The sequence below is a fragment of the Lipophrys pholis genome (genome assembly GCF_963383615.2).
Source record: "Lipophrys pholis genome assembly, chromosome: 1".
NCBI lineage: Eukaryota > Metazoa > Chordata > Actinopteri > Blenniiformes > Blenniidae > Lipophrys > Lipophrys pholis.
In genome coordinates, this window is record NC_137635.1 from 48,171,922 (window position 1) to 48,196,308 (window position 24,387).

Sequence of the window (24,387 nt, forward strand, 5' to 3'; positions counted from 1 at the left end):
AAAATTCCAAAAGAAAGTTTGTGGGCCTGCCTCTTGCTGCCGACATGCTAAACTGTTCACATTAAGTGAAAGTAATTCTAATTTAGTTATTTTTGTTCATTTGGCTCTGTTGGGGGGGAAATTTAATTCACATTCACAATAATGTCCGACCAACAAATTTGACATATTAACATTTGGTACAATTTTGAAACTACAAGCAGCTCCACTTTAAACACTAATCTATTTCTATTCAAGTAGAATTAAAAAAAACAAAAACAAATTTAGATCAAAAGAAAAATTTTGCATTAAAGTAGATTTTAGAATCATGTTTCAAAGGGAAAACCTGCAATCAGTCCAAAATGGTTTATTTTTGTAAAGGGGGTTGGAGATGAGAAAACATGGTGTGCTACTAAAATGATATATTCAAAATGTACATGACATTCACAGGGTATTACAATTAGCACTCGAAATGTTCCACACATGAACTTTAATCTTCATTCCAACATGTTTTTCCAAATGTAAATGAATAAAAAGTTTGTATATTATCAACATAAAAATATGTATCAACACAATAAACGCATGGGATGTCGAAAAGAAAAGAAAAAAAAGTTACATGCAGAATGTAGTCTGATGAGTTAAATCCTCTCAAATTTTGAAAAAAATAAAATAAAAAAGTACATGGTGAAGAAGAATACATCTTATTAATTTAGACAAAAAAAAAAAATAAAGAATAGTTGAGGCGAATTCTTCTGCCCTTTTGTCCTCAAATCACTCACTCACATTTGCAGAAACCGTGTTGTTTCAGTCTTTTATTCACTATAATATAGGTCAATAGGAAATATAAGAAACTGCTATTAATGACAACTCGAGTGGTCTTGGCTAGCCATTACAAACAGCACATATGTGTTGAGATGCCTCATGAAAATGACAGCCCAAAATAAATTACAATTTGCCAAAACCTAACACACGGACTGGTTTGGGATGGGAGGAGAGGGGAGGAGCGGGGGGTGGGGGTGGGGGTGTGGGGCAGGAGGAAGGCTGGATGTGGTTTGAAGTCAAGGACAACCGACTTGGATGACTAGTCAAATACAGTGTGAATGAAGCTCCTCTGGATGTGTGGCGTCCAGAGACACGTCTGTTGAGTGAGTATAAAGGTCCCGAAGTAGAAACTGCAGTCTTAACATGTGCCATACTTTAAAATGTAGAGGAAAACACCCTTACACTCATCAATATGATGAGCAGAAAAGTCCCAAACCAAAGCTTTGAAGTCTTTATTTTTGCTATCGAGGAGAGGAGGAGGAAGAAGAAGAAGAAAAAAAAAAAAAAAAAAAAAAAAGTACTCAAAAACAAAAATAAAACACAAAACAGGAGAGGGAGGGAAGAAACAACTCCAGATATTACGCTGAATGCAGAAGAAGATGAACTGCACAAGTTGGGTGAGACACTCCGGCATGGGGGGGTGGGGGGGTTATTTCCTGGAGCTAGACTTCTAATATCCAAAAGTACTGGTCTTGGGGACCCATGTTGGTCAAGGGGTGTCCATGGAGATGCCTACAGCAAAATGCATCGACAGCAGCATCTTGGCAGGCCGTCCCAGAGAGACGCTATGTGCTTCCCGCTGCCTGGCCCTCTCCTCCCTCTGAATTACCTGCAGGAAGAGAGCAGGCAGCAGGTTGGCGAAGGCAAGAGGCGGCGCAACACGTCACAGAGCAGGAAGCTGCTCAACACTTCATTAGAAACACCTACTGCATTTAACAACACAGAGGAAAGTCTGAATTGGCAAAAGACTTGCTTCAGATGTGGAACTGAAACGGGCTCCTTCATACAAACTCTTTATCTAATTTTGCACAACTTTTTGTTGAAATATTGTACATATCTTTAAACCAATCCTGCACCATTTCTTTTTATGTGCCATTCTCTGTGGACAGCAGAGAAAGATGTTACTGATGTGAATATGACAATAAACTGAAAACTGTCTAAAGTGCAATATATAGACTATTTGGAAATTGTTTCAGAATAAAGGTTTGTTCACTGGGACTGACCTCAAGTTGGGTAGAAAAGATGAAAATACAAACACGATTGTATCGACATACTCAAAGCAACTCATCTCATCACCTTTTAAACTGACCAGCTCTTTTGGCGGGAAGAATGGACAGAATTTAATATGTTTGTTTTTGTTTGTTTTTTTAAATTGGGGGGGAATAAATAAATAAAAATTTCTGGGTGATCGGTTTGCATACTGACATTGTACAATGCTTCCAAGTGAGCAATTAAAAATAATATAAACCACTGACTTGTAGCAGGAGTGGAGGCTGAAGCGGAGGCCGAGGCGTTGTCTTCCTCGTCGCTGTCTTCCTCGTTGGACTGCGGTACCTCGGCTTCGGGGATGGTTGTTGCCGGAGTCTCGGGCTCCTGCTCCGCCCGGCTCTTCAGGGCTAAGATGCGGTGGTGTAACGCTGCAGCCAGCTGACCTATGTCTTTAGAGCTACCCTGAAGAAAAGAGAGGGGAGAGCAGACGCAGGTCAGCCACAGCGCCAAAACAACCAATCACAAATATGGATCATGTAGTGGGTGTCCATGCGAAGCCACTAGACAAAACTTCCAGTATTTTTGGAGGAGAGATAATAAATCAGGGCTGTTCGCGTTTCATCTTTAGGACGTAAAATGCGGAACACACCGATATTAGGAAGACCTTGACCCCCTGGTCCTCCGTGTCCATGGCAGTGATTCGTACACTCTTCTCGCTGGCCTTGTCCACCTGCATCTGCGGCCAGAGTTTAGTGTTGAGGATCAACCGGAGGCTGCCCTGGGTCCTCATCACTGGAGGGAATCAGAGCACAAACACAGGACGGCACTGAAACACAACTTCAACAACCAGACTCAGTACTGATACAGTACTGATACAGTACTTTATAATACAAAGTATATTTCTAAACATGTGCATTTCTATTTCCTATTTGTTTAGTTGAATCTCATGTTTTACTTCTTACTCAGTCATAATTTTACATTGAGGCAGCCTCGAGTTGACAAAGTAGTGGTTACAGGAATGGGCTCCCCCTTGTGTTCAAAGTCAGGAATTGTAAAAATAAAGAAGAAAACCAAAACAATAGAAACAACCGACAGGAGAGATTCTCCCTTCATCTCTCATCTCGTACAAACATCAACTTGGAATTTTCTCAGTCCAATCATGCGTTGAGTTGTGAGGACAGGATCCGTCTTGAAACCCACATTGTTTATTTTCTTTTTCATCCCCGAGAAGCAGCTGCGACTGTACGTACCTAGACGGGACTGTAGCGTGCCGTCGTCTGTCGACGCCATGTCGTTAAGCCTCAGCGAACCTCGACCTCTCTCTATCCACGACTGAGCCGTCTTCTCGAACACGTATAACTTGCACTGCATCTGAAGTAGGAGGACACACGCTGTGAGCGTGCGGCGGCGAGTAATCGCGACAAAAACTTGATGCAGAGAGCTCGTCTTTCACCTGTAAAACATTGCTTTCTGATTCCTCTCCGGTTTTCACGTCAACCTTCTCTAAGATGCACTTCTTGGCTGTGGCTTTGGTGTACGCTGCTGCAGACTCCTCCAAAGACTCCGACACGCTGTTCACTGGAGACAGAGCATGAGGTGAGGAAGTTACACTTTAGCTTTACCTTCAGCGCGTCTGCCTGTGAAGAGTCCTGGAGAGGCCAGCGGTGCGGGGTGACGATCGTCACTTGACTCTGGAGCTGAACACGTCGCTGTGGATCATTTGATGGGGGCGGAGCTTTGTGTGCCTGTAACTCAATGTCTGTCCGCATGACAGCTAGGAAAGGCTCAGGGTTTTTAGCGTACTGAAATAACTAAGGCCCCATTTACGTGACAACATCTCAAGTGATCATTTCGGTTTCAGAAAAGTTTGGCGTTTACACGTTTTGACAACGACGTCTGCTTCCATGAACATGGCAGAAAAGCTGAAGCAATGCAGTTCACATGTTGGGCCACTAGTGGGTGCTGTTTGTCTTCATAATGAAAGCACACACATGCGTGCACAGAACAATGTGCTTTAAACATAAACAATGGGAGTACAGTGATTGTCATCCATAAAACTCTAAGTCTCGGGAGACTATGGACTGGGAGTCAAGACACTAGAGGCGAACATTGTTGTTTTTGTCCATCTACTGAGCATGTGCAGAACCACTATTTAAAAACAGAGTGTTTTCAAAAAGTTCCACCTTGGGAGCCGTTTTTAGAAAAGCATTTTCACTTGAAATCAACACTTGTAAACGGGGCCTGAGAACCATTTCAACTGTGCAGGCCCCGAAGCTTGATGATGAAGTCTGTGGCTCGATAAACAAAAAACCAACTGAAGTCTCTCCACAACAATCTAATGATTGAGTGTGTTTACAACAAAAGAGCTTATCTCATTAGTCAGATGATACAGTAATCGTGTCTGTTATGAAGACCGTTTCAAAGCCGCGTCGCTTCACTTCACAGGTCGTCTTTGTGTTGCTCGTCGTGGTTCAAGTCTCTCCAAGAGTCTCGCTTACAGCTACGAGTATTTGAGCCAAATAGCAGACATTTTTCCAGAAGGCAGTGGGATTGTGTTTTTACCCTTCTCTGGGGTGGTTTCCTGTGATGACGGCTGTGAAGCAGGGGCAGCTGAAACCTCTTTATTCTCCTCTTTTGAAGACTCGCCCTTCGGGGGACTCTGCAGGCACAACAAATGCTGGTTGTTACCAGTTTTCCAAGCGTGGCCAAAATGTGAGCGCAATATCACTTCACATTTTATTGTTTTTCACTCACCAGAACCCGTTCAGACATATTCTGCCCAAAAACAAATTTGGATCCACTGTCTGCACTGTTTGTGGCATTTTTTGAGCTGGGAAGGAAAGTACAGAGTATTTCAAACCAGGTTTAAACAAAGGAGGTAAACAATACGAGGGACGGCAGGGCGGACTTACCTGGGGGTTGAGATGTACTGTAAGAAATAATTAGTGCCTTCTGATTGAGAGTCTGGAGGCACACCATCCTTTGAGTTGTCTTCTGTACTGTTCTCTTCCAACTGGAGGAAAAACACAAGAGGAAGACGTCTTGAAACGGGAAATGCAATCAGACTGAAACCACAAACCACACGAGAGACACTTCCATTCACTTGGACTATTTGCACGACAACTATTCCCATTATCACAATCCAAAGTTCACAATGATATTACATTCCTACCTGGTAAAACTTAATACACATTCTCTAGACCAGATTTCCCTGCTTTCCCAGCTGCTGTTAATGTGTTTGTTTAGTTTTTTTAAATTCACACAAGCCATTTTTTTTTTATTAATAACTAAAAACTTCATGTTTTCTTCTCAAATCACAGCCGCCCCCCCGCCCACCGAGAAAAGATGTTTGTTTAATTCCCAGAAGTGAATTATTCCTTCCTTTGAACCTGATCAATGCAGTTTGAATTTTAGCCAGCGATGCAGGGAACTGTCTCAAAATAAAGTCTATAATGAGGCGACACATTATTCAGAGTGAAGTTTCAGAGCGAGGTGTTAAAGCTGCTCTGCTCACTGCCTCAAATCAAATGTTCTGCTTCCTTATTCAGTAAGCCCGTTTACATGACCACTAAACACTGGGAAAAATAGCTGCAAGTAATCGGATCATTGTAATGCTATGATCTGATGTGTTTACATGCATTTTAAAAATCTGACCATTGGAAAAAATCTGATTCACTCTTTCGGTTATCCACAAAGGTTTTATGTGCATAAAGGAATCTGCATGTTGGGGAGGAATCACATGATGTTTCAAGTGAAAATGCATGGTTTTTACGTTTTCATTTCAGAAAAAGTATTGCATTTACACAGCAATACTTGAAAAACAATGACCGTTTCCACGGAAACAGCAAAACTGCTTAAAATTATGTGGTTAGAATGCCAGGCCACGAGGCCGTGCTGTTGAACTATTTACTACAGCTGTGGTGTGCATGCGCAGTAGCAGCGTTTCCCCACCTACATGGAGGCTGAGTGTTTTCAGAAAGTGTTGTTTTCGTTCGTTTCCACGGAAACGGAGGGTTTTCAAAAACTTTTACCATGTAAACAGATGCCCAATCATAATGACAGTTTTCCATTTTGACTTAAAAATGTTGAAGTGTAAAATGGAGCAGAGGCGTATTGATCCGGTTCCCCATTATGTCCCATTTACAGGATTACATAAATAATGGACATATGCAATAAGGATTGGATTCTGTGCATGTAAACAAGCTGACTATATGCTCCAGACAATCCACCCACCTTTGCTCTGTCTTTGATATTCTGACCAAACACAAATGATATTGCTACATCCGAGTCTTTCTCTCTTCTGCCTCCATCTTTGTCATCGCTTGCTCCGTCGTCCTCATTTTCATGTTTCTGAAAAGGGGAAACCAAAGAAATGCGCCACTCATTATTGCTTGAATGTGCCTTTTATGATCTAAAAGGAAAAAACAGCTCTACAACAATGCATGGCTTTTATTAGAAGTTAAAGGAGCTTTAATAAAACTTATTTAACTTCTGATACACTGATTCTGTTTAGATCCATTTCCCTGACATGCAACGCGGTTAATTATTGTGCACGGCAAACCGCGAGCGCAGCCCGTTACTTTCTTTCTACATGGCGGGCAGATGACTGAGGCTAGAAATAAATGAAGGGGATCCAACCACACACCACAAATCCACAAAAACAGACATGCATTCTGACATCAGCTGGTCCAACATACGTTGCTCTTCTGCTTTGATTTAAGAACTTACAAACTCAGAACTATAAGTGATTCCATTAAGCCCAGTTTAATATGCCGGCATATTGTTGAATATTTCCACAAACTAAAAACTGACTTGCTGCTGGTCGTATAAAATATTAAAGAACTTTGTGCACTGCTCCTCCATCAGGCTGAAACCCATTGTGATCGGGGTATGAATGCAACCATTCGACTTTGTTTGTGCATGTTTCCACGCACACAAGATTCTGTGCTTGGAACGGTTTGTGGGGAAAATAAATAATACAATTTTAAGCATCCATCAATGACGCAAGCGTCCACAAACGCGGAAAAGTGCTCCCATTCGTTTGTGAGCAGTTTGTGCAAGTTTATGCAAGCGAAAGCCACATCTGGGCTTAATTATTCCTCAAGTGATCGCAATTAATCTGACACGTAATGCTCATAATTCCAAAATTAATGCAGCAAAAATGTTTGCTGTTCCCACACAAACATTTTGCTAGCGAATGAGTCACCAGTTTGGATGTTGGTAGGGTGCTGACAAGTGTGCTCATAACTGGTATTTATTTATAATTAATATCTTACAAACAGTGGCAGCATGAGGTATTTATCTTTTTGTCTGTACATATTCATTAAAAAAACAACAGCCCTGGATCCTCCTCCTGATCACTGCAAGGAGGTACAGACTCTGGGCCTGTGCTTGTTAGTTAAATTATAATGGCTATGCCCAACAACTCTGAAAGATTAGCGCCTTTGAAAAATGATAGTAATCATGGAGAAGCTGAGGTGTGAAATGTGTAGCCCGAGGGCCAAAACTGGCCCATTGGAGGGTCTAATGCAGCCAGCTAGATGACAATAATAATGATTTAATCCTGTTATTTCAAAGAAGTGCAATGACTGGGTCCTATTTTTGAAATAGCTTCTTTGTTCACATATAAATAATGTACCGATTACTAGATGTTATTATGCCATCGTTTCATTGTTCCAGTTCAAAAAGAAGCAGAACTAGAATAAATACTTTCTTAATCCGAGGGGGAAATTCTTTGAAAACAATGAACAGAATGCTTTGTTATCAGTATATATTTGTCTTACTGGTAGGAAGAATATATATGAAGAAGCTGGTGAGAACCATGACCTTCTCACCTGCGACTTGGCCGAGTGCTCTGTGTTGTTCAGAAACAGTGACTGGGTCGACGGTGCTCCATCTGATGACTTTTTCACACCGTTGGTTCCACAACTGGAATCTAAGCCCACAAAGGCACAGGAGGCCCATCATTTACTGTGATGTGGACATTTAATGAATGAACCACGATGATCCCATGTTTCAAAATGAGGAAGGACAAGAAAACTGAAAAGGGAAGGATGTGTGGGGGAGGCTCAAGATCAAGTATTAGAAAGATAAAAACAAAGTCAAACTAAAATAAACCTGATCCCCCCCCCCCCAATTTTTATTTTTTTTTAAAATGCAGATAAAGGTAAATGACTAATGAAATATGTTTAGGTTTCTTTGTGCGACTCAGTAGTGTGGAGGCATTTGTTTTTTTATAGAAATGGAGAAATGTGTGATTTTGCTCAGTTTTACTCTTTCCAAATGATTCTTGTGGATAAAAAAAAAAAACATTGATACAAATGCTCAGAGGTAACAACAGTCTCAAGGGTATTTCAATGAGTTCCCTCTTAAGCATTAAGACAAATATAAAATAAAATGTACAAATACAGGTCATTAGGAGAAAAGAAAAGACAATTAAACACCTAAACATTTACAAGAGCAAGAGATTTTAAAAGGTAGAAGCATTTGGCTGATATGAACGGTACTCACTGGACTCTATATGTGATTTAGAGGCTGGTGCCTGGAGGACTGCAGGACGTAGTACACTGCGCTGCTGTTCCTTGGGTTTTTGACTTGGGACACCTGCAACGGAGACACACTTTAAAACACCGCCTGAAAATTGGATTCATGAAAATCTAATTGTCCTCTATTCAGAGACGGACCTGAACTGGGAGCCTGCCCGTGGATGAGAGTTGGTGGCTTTAAACGGAATCCCACAGGCTTCTCCTCTGGTGACAAGAAGAGAAAGAAGAGGGAGATGTTGGGGGAAAAAAACCCTGATTTGCATCAATATTAAATGGATATGATCCTCGTTTCTGACCAGTCACCACAGCAACCCATTTAGAGCAACAAAGCGCTGTGTTGCAATCCAATTTCTCTGCAAGGACTGGACGGGCTCTAGGGCCCCTCGTCTATTTCTACCTCCGTCTCTCCATCTCAGTGGCTTTATTAGCCCGGCCTGACCCGGCCCTAATCAGCACTGACGCAGCGAGCCAAAAGCACTCGTAGAAACCAATCTGTCTCTGTCCTGCTCAGTTACAACTTCATTTCAACTTTAAACCTTGACTATCATATCTTCCAGGTTTAAAGGATGTGGAAAATGTGCACTACACAAACACTGGGGATGTCCACCCTCTGATGAAGCTCTTAAATATTTGGGATGGTTGTACATTTATTTCACTTGAGGGGAGAGGAGAAATTTCCAAATGAAAACAAACCAAGCTGCTTTATTCTAAGCAGATGATTGGGGTGCACCTTTAAACTAGTCAGGACATGTGTTGTTTTTCTTTTTTAAAGCAAAAACAAACCTGAGTCTGATTTTCATTTTACGATCCGCTCGTTTTCAGGATCTGAAGGGCAGACTGGCCCGTATTCAATAAGGACAAACAACCACACAAGCAATGAGACCTGGTTTTAAAAAGTCACATTTAACAATACCGCCACCAGACCGCCCACCCACTCACAGCACTGCGAGGCATTTCACCACTAATTGGTTTTTCTTCTACTGTATACACTTCAGTTTTCACATTCGACCAAAGGCATTTTCCTATAGGAATTAGCCAGTTTCATTACAAGGCATTTTAGTGTTTAGACTCAGTTCTTTTAAACCTTCGACTTCCATTTCATTCCTTTATAGGATATTCACAGAACAACATTATTTCAGTTTCCATTGATAGTTACAACCTCATTGAGATTGAGAGAATATTTATTAGTTAAAATATAAGCTGGAACTAATTATGTGACAAATCTCCTTGGAAATTGTTAGAAAGAGGCTTTCCAAACACAAACGTCTTTTTTTACGAGTACATGAGTAATTTCCCCCATAAAACAGGGTAAAATCTATTTGAAAAAAACAGATTTTCAATACCGTTAACAAGAGACAGGCGCCACACGGTGCATAAATATGCAACCATGCCAAATGTTTCATATGCTTCCTGATTATGTGAATTCTCATATCCAGGGTGTTTCTCGACGACAACGATTCACGTGAAATCGCATCACTTTTGTCTTTCCATTTCAGAAAAGTTTCGTTTTCACATCAACATTTTCAAAACGATGTCATTTTCAAAATGTTGGTGTAACATTTTGTAGAAACAATGAAAATAGTGTAGTTTTCTTTAAAGGCCACAAAGTTTGTTGCTTTTGTAATGAAACCACACATATGCATGCAGGGAACAATATACTATAAATGCCAATGGCGAGTACACGCGAGCCATTCGATTGAACAATTAAGTTGGACTGTTATTACGGTGACTGTCGACTATAAAACTACCAAGTCCCAGGAGAATATGGACTGGGAGTCATGACACTAATAGGCAAACGTAGTTGTTATTGTCCGTCTACTGACCCTGTGCAGAAAAACTATTTACTACGACCATGGTGCTCATGAGCAAGAGCAACGTTTCTATATACACATGAACAAAGTCAGAGCTTTGTGAAAAAGTTCCACCTTGGAAGCAGTTTTCAAAAAGTTGTGTTTTCAGTGGCTCCGAGCACCATTTTCATGTAACCAAAATTTTGCATTTTCACGTTGTTGTGTAAACAGGGCCTCTGTCTACAGTTTCTCAGCCTGTATGTCGCACATCTCTTCTTTCTACCTTGTTGGTTTCTCTCCAGCTTCGTCTGCACATCATCCGAGACCCCGCCCACATGGAGGTGGGTTTAACAGTTAAAACTTTTTTATCATATTAAGAGTTTCATCGACACGCATTGTCAAAGTGAAACTGCCACTTTTTGAAACCAGCTCCCAGATCGAAGAAGTTGGAAACACGCCTCTAGCTTAACCCACATGTAGTAACTCAACAACACAGCAGCAACAGAAGATAATAGCATCGTGTTCATGCTACAGGAGATACTGAGCATGATGTGGCTTTTACAACTAAAATCTGCTTCTCCATGAACAACAAGAGGAACTGAGAAAACACATGTTCATAAATCGTGAGTTTTAAGTTTCATATATGTGTTTCATGTCTTCTTGTGTACATCGGTGGCGGCCTTACACCACAACAGGCCTGGTATGAGCACTACTGCATTTTTGGACACAGAAACTTTGTTCTTGATGCAGTTTTGTGTGTAGTGGAAACACACAACACTACGTATTGTTTCATAGTCTACTTGGAATGTGTATTATATATAACCCCTATATATCCCTTCAAACTTATCAAGCAGCCAATACAATGCTTTTAAATAATTATTAAAAGATAATTTGGCTTGCTCAATTTACTATTTATGCACTATGAAATATTGAAAAATCTGTCATTTGAGGTGTCGTCCTCAAAAAGTGAGAACTGTTTAGTTTGATGTCAGATAAGTCTGGAAGTGACTGACAGATGTGACAGCTGCTGGAGTCTGAAGTAGAATCAATGACTCAGTCTGGTGCGAGTGCGAGCAGCTGGAGACCACAAAGCTTGGTATTCTTCATACTTGAGTGGGGGTGCAATTTGAAATGGTGGCAGAAAGGGGTGGAAGTTTGAAACATGTGACTCAGTTGCTTCCTCATTTCTTGGGCAATCCTCAGACAAACCTTAAAATTACTTATATTTGAGCTATGACGACTGAAGAAGGCTTGAGTTGATTATGCTAATCCCAGTTACATAACCTTAAAGGAAATACATAACGGGGCAAATTACTCAGTTAACATCCAACGTTTTTAATCATCAGGATTGACTAGCCTCACACAGTAAAGAACAAAAAAAAACAGAGTGGAAGCACAGAGTCTGCACAACCATCCACGACTGAGCCAAAGTGGTTCTGTTCATGTGTGGAACCTCATTTAACCTGACTGGAAAAAATTACCACTGCAGAAGATCTGAGAGCCACACTGGTGTTATCACTTCTATCTGTTTTGGTTGACAGAAAAGCTTCCCCAGTCTCTAGTAGGTACTTACACAGAATAAATATTAATGATCTTATTATTGATAATCATACCCACTACTTTTACCAGCGTCTCTTAACTTGGCAGCAAAGCAGAACTATAATAAGTGCAGGCAGAATCACAGACCACTCAAGGTCAGGGTGTCACAATAATAACAAACGGGATGTTGAGAAGCTCCAACTTCAGTTTAACAACAACTAGCATGCCGGGTAAATGCACTCACAGCTCATTTGTGCTGAATGAAAACAGAATGGGGATTGCTAAGCCACCAGGCTACATGTGAAACTACTGCCTCAACAAACACAGGGGACATTTAATGAAGCACAGTTATAATGTGAAGATCGTTTGACTAAAATGTTGCATTGAAAAGACACTTTAGTGTCAGTTCATCATACATTTTACTACTTTCAGTGTGCATTCACTTAAGCTTTGCCTTTTTAAAAGAGAAAGTGCAACTGAAGTCGTGTGTGGCTAAACTTTTTTTTTTAATCCATGAATAATGCAAGTCTCCCACAGCAGATACTTGAGGTCCTGGCTAAGAAGTTAAAAATACCACATGGGAGTTAAATACAGTTGGTTAGAAAGAAAAAAGACGCGGGACATGGAAAACGTCACGAGTGTCTTATTGGCAATAATGAGTTAAGAAAATGAAATCAGAGTGCCGCTAAATGTTATTGTTTTCCAGCTTCAGTTAGCCTCCAAAGTTTATTGCCTGAAACGGTGGACAAAATGACAAGTTTGACCTTTGAAACTCAGCAGTTTTGCTGCAGGGGGTCTTTGAGTTGTGAAACTAAACTCATGGTGGTGGAGATAGCTCACCTGGCTCAGAGTCAGAGTTCCCAGTCGGGGACTGGCAGAAACTGGAGGGCATGAATACATTGTTCTTGGGAACTGCAAAGTAGCAGACAGGCATTGCGCTCAGCATACAAATCAATGTGTAAACCGCCAGAAAAAGAACCAAAGAAAATAAATGTCTGCTTAGTCACCACGTGTCCTTACCAGAATGTGGGGGTGGGAATGATGAGGTCCTTTCCCTTTTCACAGGGGGGCAGTAGCTTCCCTCATCTTTATCTGAATCTGGAAGAGGAAATAAAGCATTAAGACTGAAAAATGACTTACGGTTAATAAGGGAAAAACTGGGCTGGTTAACAAAATTTGGATTACCTTCTCCATCTTCTGCACTGGAGCCCTCTGCAGATCGCTGCAAAACAACAAGTAGTGCAAATCATCCAAATCACTCCAAAATGAAGAAAAAGCTAAAAGCAACCTAGACAGTTTGCACAATGATTGTTACAGAGCCAACTGCAATACAGTCTTTAAGAAATTGAAGTTCCAGGAGATTAAGAAAAGTAAAATGTGTCTTGATACAAACTTACCTTCTGTGCTTTATCTTTTTGGAAAACAAACACAGGAGGTGCTATGGCAGGCTTGTCTGTTAAGAGAAGATGTAGGCTGGTCATCCAAGAACTAGCACGAAGCACACAGCAATTGCCTCTGAATTGTTTTCATGATTCACAGTTCATAACAAAACAAAGACCTAACAGACCACGTGGAATGAATAACATCTTCTAATGCAGGGGTATCAAACACATTTTAGTGGGCTGGATAGGTAAAATGCCATAATAACTTTTAAATGTGAACTTTAGAGATTTTCTTTGTTGTGGCACAAAGTGTACGTGATGAAAATGTCAATATGTTTGTGGGAGGAAAAAAAATTACTGCTGAAAATGACCACAATCTCAACATAAAGACAATTTTAATGTAACCTTCCGTAAAATGCAGTGAAATTTCCGAAAGAATGTCTCCTGTAGCTGTTGCATTATGGGTGTTTTAACAAACTTACCCTGACAGCATGGCTTTGAGGCTAATGCTAGTTTGCCATCTTTCAGGCAGCATCACTGATATCTCAGCCAGTCTCAGTGTTGTGTTCACTATCCTTAATAAATTTATTTTGGGAAAAAGTCAGTTTCCTTTGAAATTCTTCACAATTTGCGTGGTAGTTTGGCTGGCTGGATTTGGAGCCTCTTGCGGGCTGATTTTGGCCCGCGGGCCCTTATGTTTGACACCCCTGATCCAACACCACAGGCATTACACTAGAACATTATATAAACTACAGTGGATGGTAGAAACCGTCTCACAAATTGTGTGTGTGTGTGTGTGTGTGTGTGTGTGTGTGTGTGTGTGTGTGTGTGTGTGTGTGTGTGTGTGTGTGTGTGTGTGTGTGTGTGTGTGTGTGTGTGTGTGTGTGTGTGTGTAAAGCACCACTCTAAGTGTTAGGTGAGTTAAACAGTAGATTTGAAAGGCAAATGTAGGGTTGTAGGTGTAGAGGAAGGAAATGGGAAAATAAACTGGTTCAAAATGAATTGCTGTGCTTGCCAACAATGTTGAGTTTCATTCACTGTAAATCAGTGAAGAGATGTCAGAGCTTTACTAAACTTCATCAGGCAATCAATCATGGAAATAGCCATCAAAATAATAAGAGCACAGTATTTTTAATAACATAGAAACAGGTATTGGCAAAGTTGATCATGGTGAGAACTACACAAGTGTATTATCTGTACTGGAGGGCCAAATTTATACAGATTATTCCACACTGAATGAGGATTGGTGCTGCTAATCCAATGCAAAGATGAAACTGAATGGCTTTATTCTGCTTCTCTGACAGCTTTAATTTAAAAATACATATAGATATAATCTCAGTAGGGTATCTTCTTCCTTATATGGAAATTATCTCGAGGCCTCAAAAAGACATAAACAAGGCCTTTATTGTCATTATTATTATTAATCTATACTATTGCAACAACATTTTACCTCAACGAAATGTGAGCAATGTCCTACAAACTTTCATCACAAGTCATTTGGATTATTTCTTTTTTTTTCCCTCAGACATCCGCAACACTGCAGTCTGCATTATTAATCTCGATCCACATCTCAGCCATCCTGACCTCTCCGGCTACCTGTTGCTTTTACACATGGTTTCAAGCTATCACTCCTTACATACAAAGCTCAGAGATCAAAACGTTACTCAACTGATCTTTTAATTGTACATACTCCTTCTGCAAGGATGTGCCATTCAGTTCACAAGAGTAATTTGAACCTTTGTAATTAAAGTTGCAAGGCTGCAGAATCAACCTGCCTGAAGAGAACAAGCAAGCAAAGCCAATGTCACCTTTATTAAAATGTCTTTATACTTTAATGTCCTCAGTGTTGTTGTCTTTTGACAATTATATTCCATTTTGAAGGTATTTTAATTCAAGGAAAGGGATCTCGTGTATGTGTGTTTGAATACATTTATCATTGCTCTTATTGTTATAATGGGGGGAGGGGTGGGGACACAAATCAGCAGGGGAGAGGAAACAGGTAGATGTCACCTCAGGATGCCAACATCTCTACCTTCACAGTGTAACCTCTGTAAGAAGTGTAATCCTATAACGCAGGCAGACAAAGGTTTTCCTCTGTCTGGGTTGGGCCTATTACACTGAGCAGGTGTTAGCATCCCTGTCGGGGCATTAAAAAGCTTGCAACACCAGCCAAATTACATCCACTCCACGACTAGATCTGCTTCTATAAAAAGCACTTCCTATCCTGACACAAACCCTCGGCTGTGGTTCGTATGTGAAACCTATTTGAGGGAGGAAAACGTGTAATTGCTGAGTGACCTATATTTAATTACCACCTTTGCATCTATGTGCAGCTTGCAAACAGTGATCTCTGGCAAAAGAAAGCAAGAATACCTGCATGTGACGATGGTGTTCTCTTTAGATATCCATGCATGTCAAGATGTTGTGATAACCTGCCGGATCATACGCGAACTGACCCTCTCCAGTAAATAGCTGCCTCCACCGGTTGTTTCGTTAAGCCGAGTTTAGCTGCCTGGCTATCGTTAGCATGAGTCATCCGGCAGACTAACAACGCTGCAATACGTCTAATGGGCGTCATTGCAATACTTCGTTATGATTCAGATTACACACGAGTATAATAATCTTGGAAAACTATGAAACGGCGATTACACCGTTTAGCTTGACGCTGTTCACTCTACGCGCCTAAATGAAGCAACGATGCAGCTAACTGCATGGGAAGCCACTGTAAACATCCAATATAACACAGTAACTACTGCGTGATGGCGCACACTGTCTGTTTACCCACTGACCCCATGTATTTGTGTTTAGACACATGAAGTTGTTTAGCGGACTATAAATAGCAGGGAGCTCCCGTTAAGAGGCAAGCCGGGCGTTTCGAAGCTCTCCGGGAATTACCCGCCTCCGCGCCGCTAGCATCGTTAGCCTTGCTGCTAACGCTGTATTCTTGTAAACGCAGCCGAGCTGCAAGTCGCCCGTGGTCGCCGTAAACACACGGCCGAGTCGCTTCGTTTCAGTGGTCGAATGTGTCGGCAGCGGACATGTATCGTAGACACGGACACAGCAGATGCATTGTTTTTCTCACACTGCCACTCACTCACCTTCGTTTGCCAAGTCCGCCATTTTACTTCGACGCTCACACACCCACAACCCACCGCGCATTTAACACGAGCCGAGGCAGGGAGCGCGAGAGGCACCGTCCTGTGAGGGGGGCCGCGAGCCCTCGGCTGTGCCACCGTGCCCTAATGTACCCTCTTCTGTCCCCAATATACTCTCCAATTTATAACCCCTTGTACCCTCCAATATACCCTCATATACTATCCTGTACCCCAATATGACCTCCTGTACCCCCTGCACCCCAATGTATCATCCTTTAACCCCTGTACATTCGTGTATTCCTAAATATACTCTCCTGTGCCCTGCCTTACCCCCTGTACCCTCTGTTGTGCCCCGCTTTATACCCCCCTTTACCCTCCTATATCTCCTGTACCACAATATACCCGTCCTCTACCCACCTGTAAATTCCTGTACCCACGATATACCCACCTGTACGCCTCAATATACCCTCCAGTGCCCTGCTGTGCTGTCTGTTGTACCCACCTGTATCTTCATGAGCCCCAATATACCATCCTGTATACCCTCCGAAACCCCCATTTATACCCTCCTGTACTCCCCTGTACCTTTCTGTACCACCCTATACCCTCTGCTGTGCCCCCTGTACCCTACATGTACCCCACTATCCCACCCTGTTTCCTCCAGTATAACCCTCTGCTGTGCCACCCTGTACCCTCCGCTATGCTCTTGTACACCCTTGTACAGTCTGCTGTACTCCCGTGTGTCCAAATATACCCCCTGTACCCCCTTGTATACCCTCCTGTACCCTGCTGTACCAGCCTGTACCATTTCAGTCAGCTTTCATATCTCCACACACCTAAATGTAACTACACAGATATTATACATCAAGTTCATTTTAACTTTAAAAACTCAACATAAGAACCTTTTCCAAATTGTTTTTGGATCACATATTAATATTTAAAACACAAAATAGGTCCATTGACCTTCTATACCAGTGGTTTTGCTTCAGGTCCCCCCCAAATCACAAGGTTGCTAGGTTGATTTCTATCGAAAATGTTCTTTTCTGTCCAGGCAAAGGCCAGCGACCCACTTTTGGGTCACGACCCAACGGTTGAGATCAAATCGCTTTATTCAACATGGAGTCACGGGGCGTTTAAGCTGATCCCAGCTGGCTGAAGGCATGGTGCACCCTTAACGCCACAGGACAAACCCACAGAGTCGCACACACTCACATAAACACCCATGGGCAAATTACAATCAGCACAACCACTTCAGAGCACGTTTTGGAGTAACTGCAGAAAACCCATGCATGCGCAGGGAAAACGTGCAAAATCCATACTGAAAGGTCAGGACTCGAACCGGGGACCTTCTCACTGTAACACCTCATTACTAACCACAACAGTACTGTGGAGTTTGTTACTATACTACTGGAAATAATTACTACTACATCAACATACTGTATCTTTCAAAAATGATTTTACTTTCACTGAAGCTGTCTTGATGTTATAGATGGATATTTGTGAAATACTTTTTTAAATGCTGCCATCTCACTCATAAACCACCAAGTGTAGTCAAGATATATAAGATTCCGGAATAATGTGTTCACATCTATTCACTGTGTGATTTGTCAAAGAAATCAGAGGGAAGTTGGCCGGCTTTCTTTCTTGTACTTAAAATAACAGTGGTCAGTGGGTGGCAGAAGGACAAAAATTCGAGTTGCACCGATTAGTTAATTAGGAAGATGCATTATAATCTGATTAAGCACGTTGCTGCTAAAAGTCGTGACACTGCGGAAACTCCCAACTCTGACTGAGATTTACACATCTCTCATTTGTAACAAATGATACAGTTTAGAAATAAGTTAAAAAGGCAGCAAGTTGATCAACTTTCTACATTTAATCATCATAAATAATGATTTAGAGTTCTTAAGGTGAGCCAGTCAATGAAAGAGAAATTAAAAACACATCAATAGTCACACACATTCACACATATATGGGCAAATTAATGTTATAGATTGGCTTCAAATACATGTTTAGGGCCTGTGGAAAAACTTTTCCTCGCCAGGTCATCATATAGTGTGTTGTTTGGCATTCTTAAAAGGCCACAGATTAATCTGAGAAATTGCTGCACTGTGTCAGACAGGAAATCTAAACAAAATCACTATCCTGATTGGGGAAAAAAACAAAACTCTCTGCAAGCCTTAAAACACACTTCATAGTGCTTCCCGCCACCCTGAGTTTGTTTAATCGCTCTCATCCTGATAGAGTTTAAAGAGGGAACCACATGGCCACAATCTAGTGTTGCATCTGGGTATCCTGTGTTGTTCTTTCCTGACATATTTATTCATTTACCTTTCACATTTCAGCTCGACGTCTCTCCACACTGCGGGAGAGAGGGATATTCAATAGGAGCGGTAACGAAGTGAAGGTAAACAATAATGTATTCATGTAGTGTGTCTGCTTCAATCTCCGTGATCATTTGCAAAAGCAGTTTGAGCTCTGTCTTCATCTGTGTAGCCTGAGTAAGATACTGATGGGACATAAAACCAAAACAAAAACCATGCTCATGATTTGCAGCTATGTCAAGAATGAGTACTTTCACTAAACATACACAATGAGATTAAGTCTGTCAAACATGTTGAATCAATTTCCGACCCCATAAAACATTCGCAAAGCATTTTTTCACTGATTTGAAACCACAATTGTTTACACCAGCTTGTAATTGCTTTCTCTTCTTTTATTGGTGCATTGGTACCTTTTATGAAGGCCACATTCAGTGTGCTGTAAATCAAACATGAAAGCATCGTGGGCTCTTCCGTCGTGTTGATTGGTTCCCAGAACTGTAAACAAAAAAACCACACTCCACTTGCTCCGGGGATTTGGGGACTCAAGTGAAAAGCAAACATGAATCTGAATTCTCACCATTTCCACTCTGTTTTTTTTTTTGGGGGGGCTATTAAAATGGTTCCATGTGGATGTTTTTACGACTTGGTGTTTTGGGGACAGACTGAGGCAATCTGCTGGTCTCCTGCCTCACATGTGTAATTTCTAAGAGTAAAATTTATGTTGTGCACGGGATCTGCCACCAGAGGGCAAACTCTCATTAAATCTGAAGCACACGCTACATCAGGGGTGTCAAACACATTTTGGTTCAGGGGCCACATTTCATCTCGAGTGGGCTGGACCAGTAAAATAGTGCCATAATAACCTCAAAATTTAAACTTTTGGGGTTTTCTTTGTTGTGATGCAGCGTGTACGTGATGAAAATGTCTATATTTTTACCAAACGGATCAATTATTACCAAACATTTGTCCAATATTAGTACGATCTCAACATAAAGCCAATTTTAGTGAAAACTTCATGTGCAACATACAGTGAAATGTCCATAAACTTCTGTAACTGTTGTATTATGCATGTTTGTACAAGCTTCTTAGAAATGTTTAATATTTGCTTGGAGGTTGGATTGGAGTCGGTTTTGGCCTATGGGCCTTATGTTTGACATCCCTGCACAACATAACCCTTACTAGTTCTGGCATGTTCTTGTATATTTTTTATTTTTTATTTTTTTTACACTCAGCCCTGGTGACCATGAAGCCAATGCTATATCAGCTCGGAACCGGGATTGTTCCCATCTGGCAAGGTCCCAATTCCCAGTATACAGCGTTCACATGACAATAACAGAGAAGCCAACAAGAAGTGCAGCTTTACTTTTACTGTCAGACTCCAGAAGAGAGACAGACGCACAAGCTCTTCATCACACGCTTTAACCAAGCAAATGTCCAAGTTGTTGACACACCACTTCTCTGCTTATTTTGTTGTATAGATTCCTCTACAGATTCACAGTTTCAACCAGCAAGTCTGTTTTACTAAAGTAGTGAAAGGGACTGTTGTAACTCAGCAAAAATTTGATGAAAAGAACTTTTTGTTCTTTCACCAAAAGTTGTTCCATTTTGAGTGACGTCAGACCCGCTTTTGGAGCTCTCTAAAAAAATCCCATATTCCCAGTTGGAAGTTCCCAGTTCAACCACATTGCAATGCCTTTTTTCCCCACCTTTCCCACTATGTCCATGTCATTACTGGATTAGTATTTATTCTCACCCTCACAGTTATTTTCAGTCGCTAATAAATTTAAAAACTACATATTTAGATGATAGGAGTCAGCTTGAGTAATCATGTACAAAACCTCATGGGAAGAACATGCAAACAACAGGTTTAAACCACAAATCACCAGAGGACTTATGAGATAAGAAAAAAGAAAAATAGAGGCCAAAGAGTGTTATAGTCGTTTACACTCTTGTGTTACTTTTATTCCGGGTTGAAATCTTGGCTTCGGGGCCTTGTTGCAAGCGTAAAACAGTTTTTTTTTTTCTTTTTTTCTCCAGCACCCTGCTATCATGAGAGATGTGCTGAATGCTTACATTAAAATGTGACCGACTGCCAGGTAAGGTCACACAGAGAAGCCTACGTTAGGCAGAAAGCTGGGCGAATGAAGGACAGGCCTAAACATAAAGCATCTGTTTGTTTTCTTGGTTTGATTCTGTTTCAGAAATGCTGGGCAAAGCACATTTTATAGGAGTTTGTGCAGAACAATGTTGACCAAAAGTTTTCAGAAAACTTCTCGCTTCACATTTCCCTTCAGGCTCAACTCAAACAAGCCACTGCATGTGTTTATGCTGTCTGCCACAGAAAGGCCTCATTTGTCAGAATAGCTTTGCTTGGGCTTTGGGCCATAACAGTTTCTCTTCTTTTTCTAATCCGCGAGTGCAGCCGATGTCCAGTTTATATCTGAGTCAACATATTTGTATTGGTAGCAGGCCAGAGGACCGGTCGCCTCTGAAACTGTAATTATACTGCAGCTAAATGTGTGGACAATTTCGTGGCGCAGACTTAGAGGTCTTTGGCAGACTTTGGAACATTGTTCAAATTGTAAAAATAGGTATATCACAGTTAGAGACAGAACAAAACTCTCCCTTAGCCTCGGGGTGTGTTCTGTATGGAAAGATATGTTACCTTTTAAGAATTCAGACATGTTTTTTTTTAGATAATTTACCTCTCTTTTTCCATGTTACTGTAACTAACACCTAAAGACGGAACCCAAGGGGGGGATAGCACATAAAGGAGTAATTATGATTATGTAACGCCTCCCACAAAATCCAAGATCATCAGCTTTTTTTTGTGGTAATCTACTCGCATTTCAGCTAATCACAGAGGCGTCATTTAAAGAACAACGCGTTGGTATGTGATCAAATTAAGCTGACAAAGTGAATATGTTTAAGACAAAAAACTAAAAACAAAAAAAACAAAATGCATCCACAAAAAAGTGCTTTGAAGCAGTTGATAGTGGGAAGATCATTTTCCGTGTGTGCCATCGAGTGAAAACAGAGACGCGAGTTGGACACCAGATTTTTTTAATCAGTTTCAAGCCGACCACAGTAAAACGAATCCCGATGCAATTACCGTTATTGCAGTCTGCGAGTGAAGCTGCACTCAACGTTGCTCTGTTTTAACGTGACATGTTTTGCCATTTGATTAAATCCTGATCAAAAGATTCTCATGTTGACTCATCGTGATGTGGCAGATGTTAAATCTGCTGTCCTCTTTTGGGAAATGCTCTGTCGGATCTTCCAGAACGGACTTCCTACACAAGTTTGACACGTTTGTGATTGTAAAGACACCAATGACCTTTAAAGAGGTAAAAATAATAGGAAAGCTATCACAATTATTCACCGATGATAGATGGATAGATAGATAGATAGATAGATAGATAGATAGATAGATAGATAGATAGATAGATAGATAGATAGATAGATAGATAGATAGATCTAATTAAAGCAGTTAGTAAGATCTCAGCTTGTAAAAAGAAAAATGTAAACAATATACCAGTACTTCATTATATTGCCTTTAATAGCTTTTGCCTGTCTTTTTCATGTTTTTCCAAAGCACAGAAAACCTGAACCAGAAAAGAGCGCCACAAGTGTCGATGGTAATCAGGCTTATAAACTCGGCAGCATAGAGGTTATAACAGTGTTCTCTCGCATGAGACGTAGGTTACACACCCACGCCGATTTATTGGCATGCACAAATGCCAAATCTCATGATTCAGTTTCCTATAAAAATGAATTATGACAATTGCTGCTCAGTAATTTCTGATTCGATCGTTTTCCTTTCGTTTTTTGTTTTTCAGTTAAGCTGCAGTTTACAAACGAATGGTTGCAACAGAAGTGAATGCTGACTCCTTCTTCAGTCCACAGCGTGTGAGAGGGCTCTAACTTTCTTCCACCGTGTGCCAAAGATAGACTTCTGATGAATGGCCTCTCCGGCGTGTTTTGATGAAGGGATAAAAAAAACAGCATATCAGATGATCTGAAAGGCATGTTGAAGACAACAGAGTGTATCACTGCACGGATCGAGTCCAAGTTCCCTTGGCAGTGGACCATCATCTTCTGTCAAATGCTCACTGTCATTAATCCATCAGGGCGGCTTCTTTTTCTTTTTTTTTTCTCCTCCCCAAAATACTCAGTCACAACCAGGAATAGAGATCAACAAAGCCAAAATCTTTTCATTTTTTTTAATCTCAAGAAGTTACAGGATGTTTTGCCAACAAATGTTCACTTCATGTATGTGATTCATCCCACGCGGCCAGCAGGAAGCAGTCACAGCGAACACTTCCCAACACATTGACGGAATCGGTGGATAAATCAGAGCAAACAAAATGTATATGAGCTAATTTAGAGGTAATTTGGAGCCCGGGTGGTGCAATAGGTAGGCCTTGCATTGATTTATTTTTTTGGCCTTTTTCTTATTGCAATCTAATTGTGCTGTTGAGAAGTTGTAAATATCCAAAGTGAGCTGCAATGTCCTGCGGGCAAAGAAAACAGAGAGTGGTCCAATGAAACGCCTCACTGGACTTCAGCAAAGCTGATGTGAGAACAAGTAGAGAGTATAAACAGAGCGCAGTGCTATCAGATGTCCACCGAGGCACTCAGGACTCATTAGTATCTGTCACCCAGTGTTAAAAATAATCCTCATGAATGCAACAAGGCGGCCTGCTTTCGGGGAAGCTTTGTGTGGATATGCTATGCTCACAGCTTCGGTGCATGTAGATGAAGCAAGAAGTCACATCTGACCCTGAACCACTGTGGCGCCTTCATCAGGCTTCTCTGGGAAGGATAAAAAGTGAAAGTAAATATCCTTGATGTATTTTCACCTTGTGGGTTTAATTAGAGCCATAAGGGGGCAAACAGCTCGAGGTTCCTGTATAAATGAGCTGAAGTTGTGTCTTACATACATCAAGTCAAAGTAGGTTTTTATTTTTAAGGAAAGCTTCAAGTCATATTGTCATATCAATGTGCAACAGATATGTTCCCCCAAACTATGGGTCAGGACTAAAAGTGGATCGCAGGCTGAATGTTTCAGGTCACTTTGTCTTTGTTGCAATAAATCTTACCCAATAATGTAATAACTTGCCAAGAATGTAATTAAATAGTACACTAATTTTCATAACCAAAATTGAGAGAAAGTGACTTAATATTTATCCTCAATCAAAAAATATAACAACTACTATCCAGTTTACCTATTCTAACAAGCAAACTGCATAAAACCTGAAAAAAGAGAAGCTTTTATGCATTATTACAATATTAAAAGCAGTTTTTATATTTTGAAAGACCTTTTTAAATGCTTGTCTATTAGATTATTAGCAAAATGTTACTGTGACATTGGCTCAAACATCCTATGACACTACTGGCAAGGGATTACATTACTGACCTTATTACATTTAAAATGGAGATTTATATTGTGATTAGTCTCCCTACACCCTCCCCTCATTTGACTCAAATAAATCGGAAATTCATGGATTGTTGTGATCTTCACGAGTCGTTCATAAATGACAGACTTTGTGTTTTCCATCTACTTTGAAAGTGGATAAATAGATCCTTCATAACTTTAATTGTTAAGCCAGCTGAACTGAATTGACCCAGAGACAAAGGGACTGGCCACACATGTTATGTCTTTGAAAACCAATGAATATCAATTATTAACCGACTTCCTGTTCTTC

At 40.8% G+C, this 24,387-nt stretch overlaps 1 protein-coding gene across 5 annotated transcripts; it reads right to left on the bottom strand.

Moving 5' to 3' along the window:
* Positions 1–327: 327 nt before the first annotated feature.
* Positions 328–16,415, bottom strand: ranbp3b (RAN binding protein 3b; the record flags this gene model as incomplete). Of its 5 annotated transcripts, none has more annotated exons than XM_080469012.1 (17): positions 328–1,627; positions 2,274–2,469; positions 2,657–2,799; positions 3,258–3,378; positions 3,461–3,585; positions 4,570–4,666; positions 4,762–4,837; positions 4,920–5,020; positions 6,241–6,357; positions 7,842–7,942; positions 8,518–8,610; positions 8,691–8,756; positions 12,722–12,793; positions 12,902–12,979; positions 13,067–13,103; positions 13,279–13,334; positions 16,362–16,415. In XM_080469012.1, the coding sequence occupies 17 exons, from the start codon at positions 16,381–16,383 to the stop codon at positions 1,584–1,586; spliced, it is 1,545 nt and encodes a 514-aa protein (XP_080325138.1). In that variant the 3' UTR covers positions 328–1,583. The 5 variants fall into 5 exon arrangements, with proteins under 5 accessions (XP_080325138.1, XP_080325136.1, XP_080325137.1 ...); XM_080469010.1 differs by having other exon boundaries at positions 328–1,618; positions 16,362–16,412; XM_080469011.1 differs by having other exon boundaries at positions 13,279–13,292; positions 16,362–16,400.
* Positions 16,416–24,387: the final 7,972 nt, after the last annotated feature.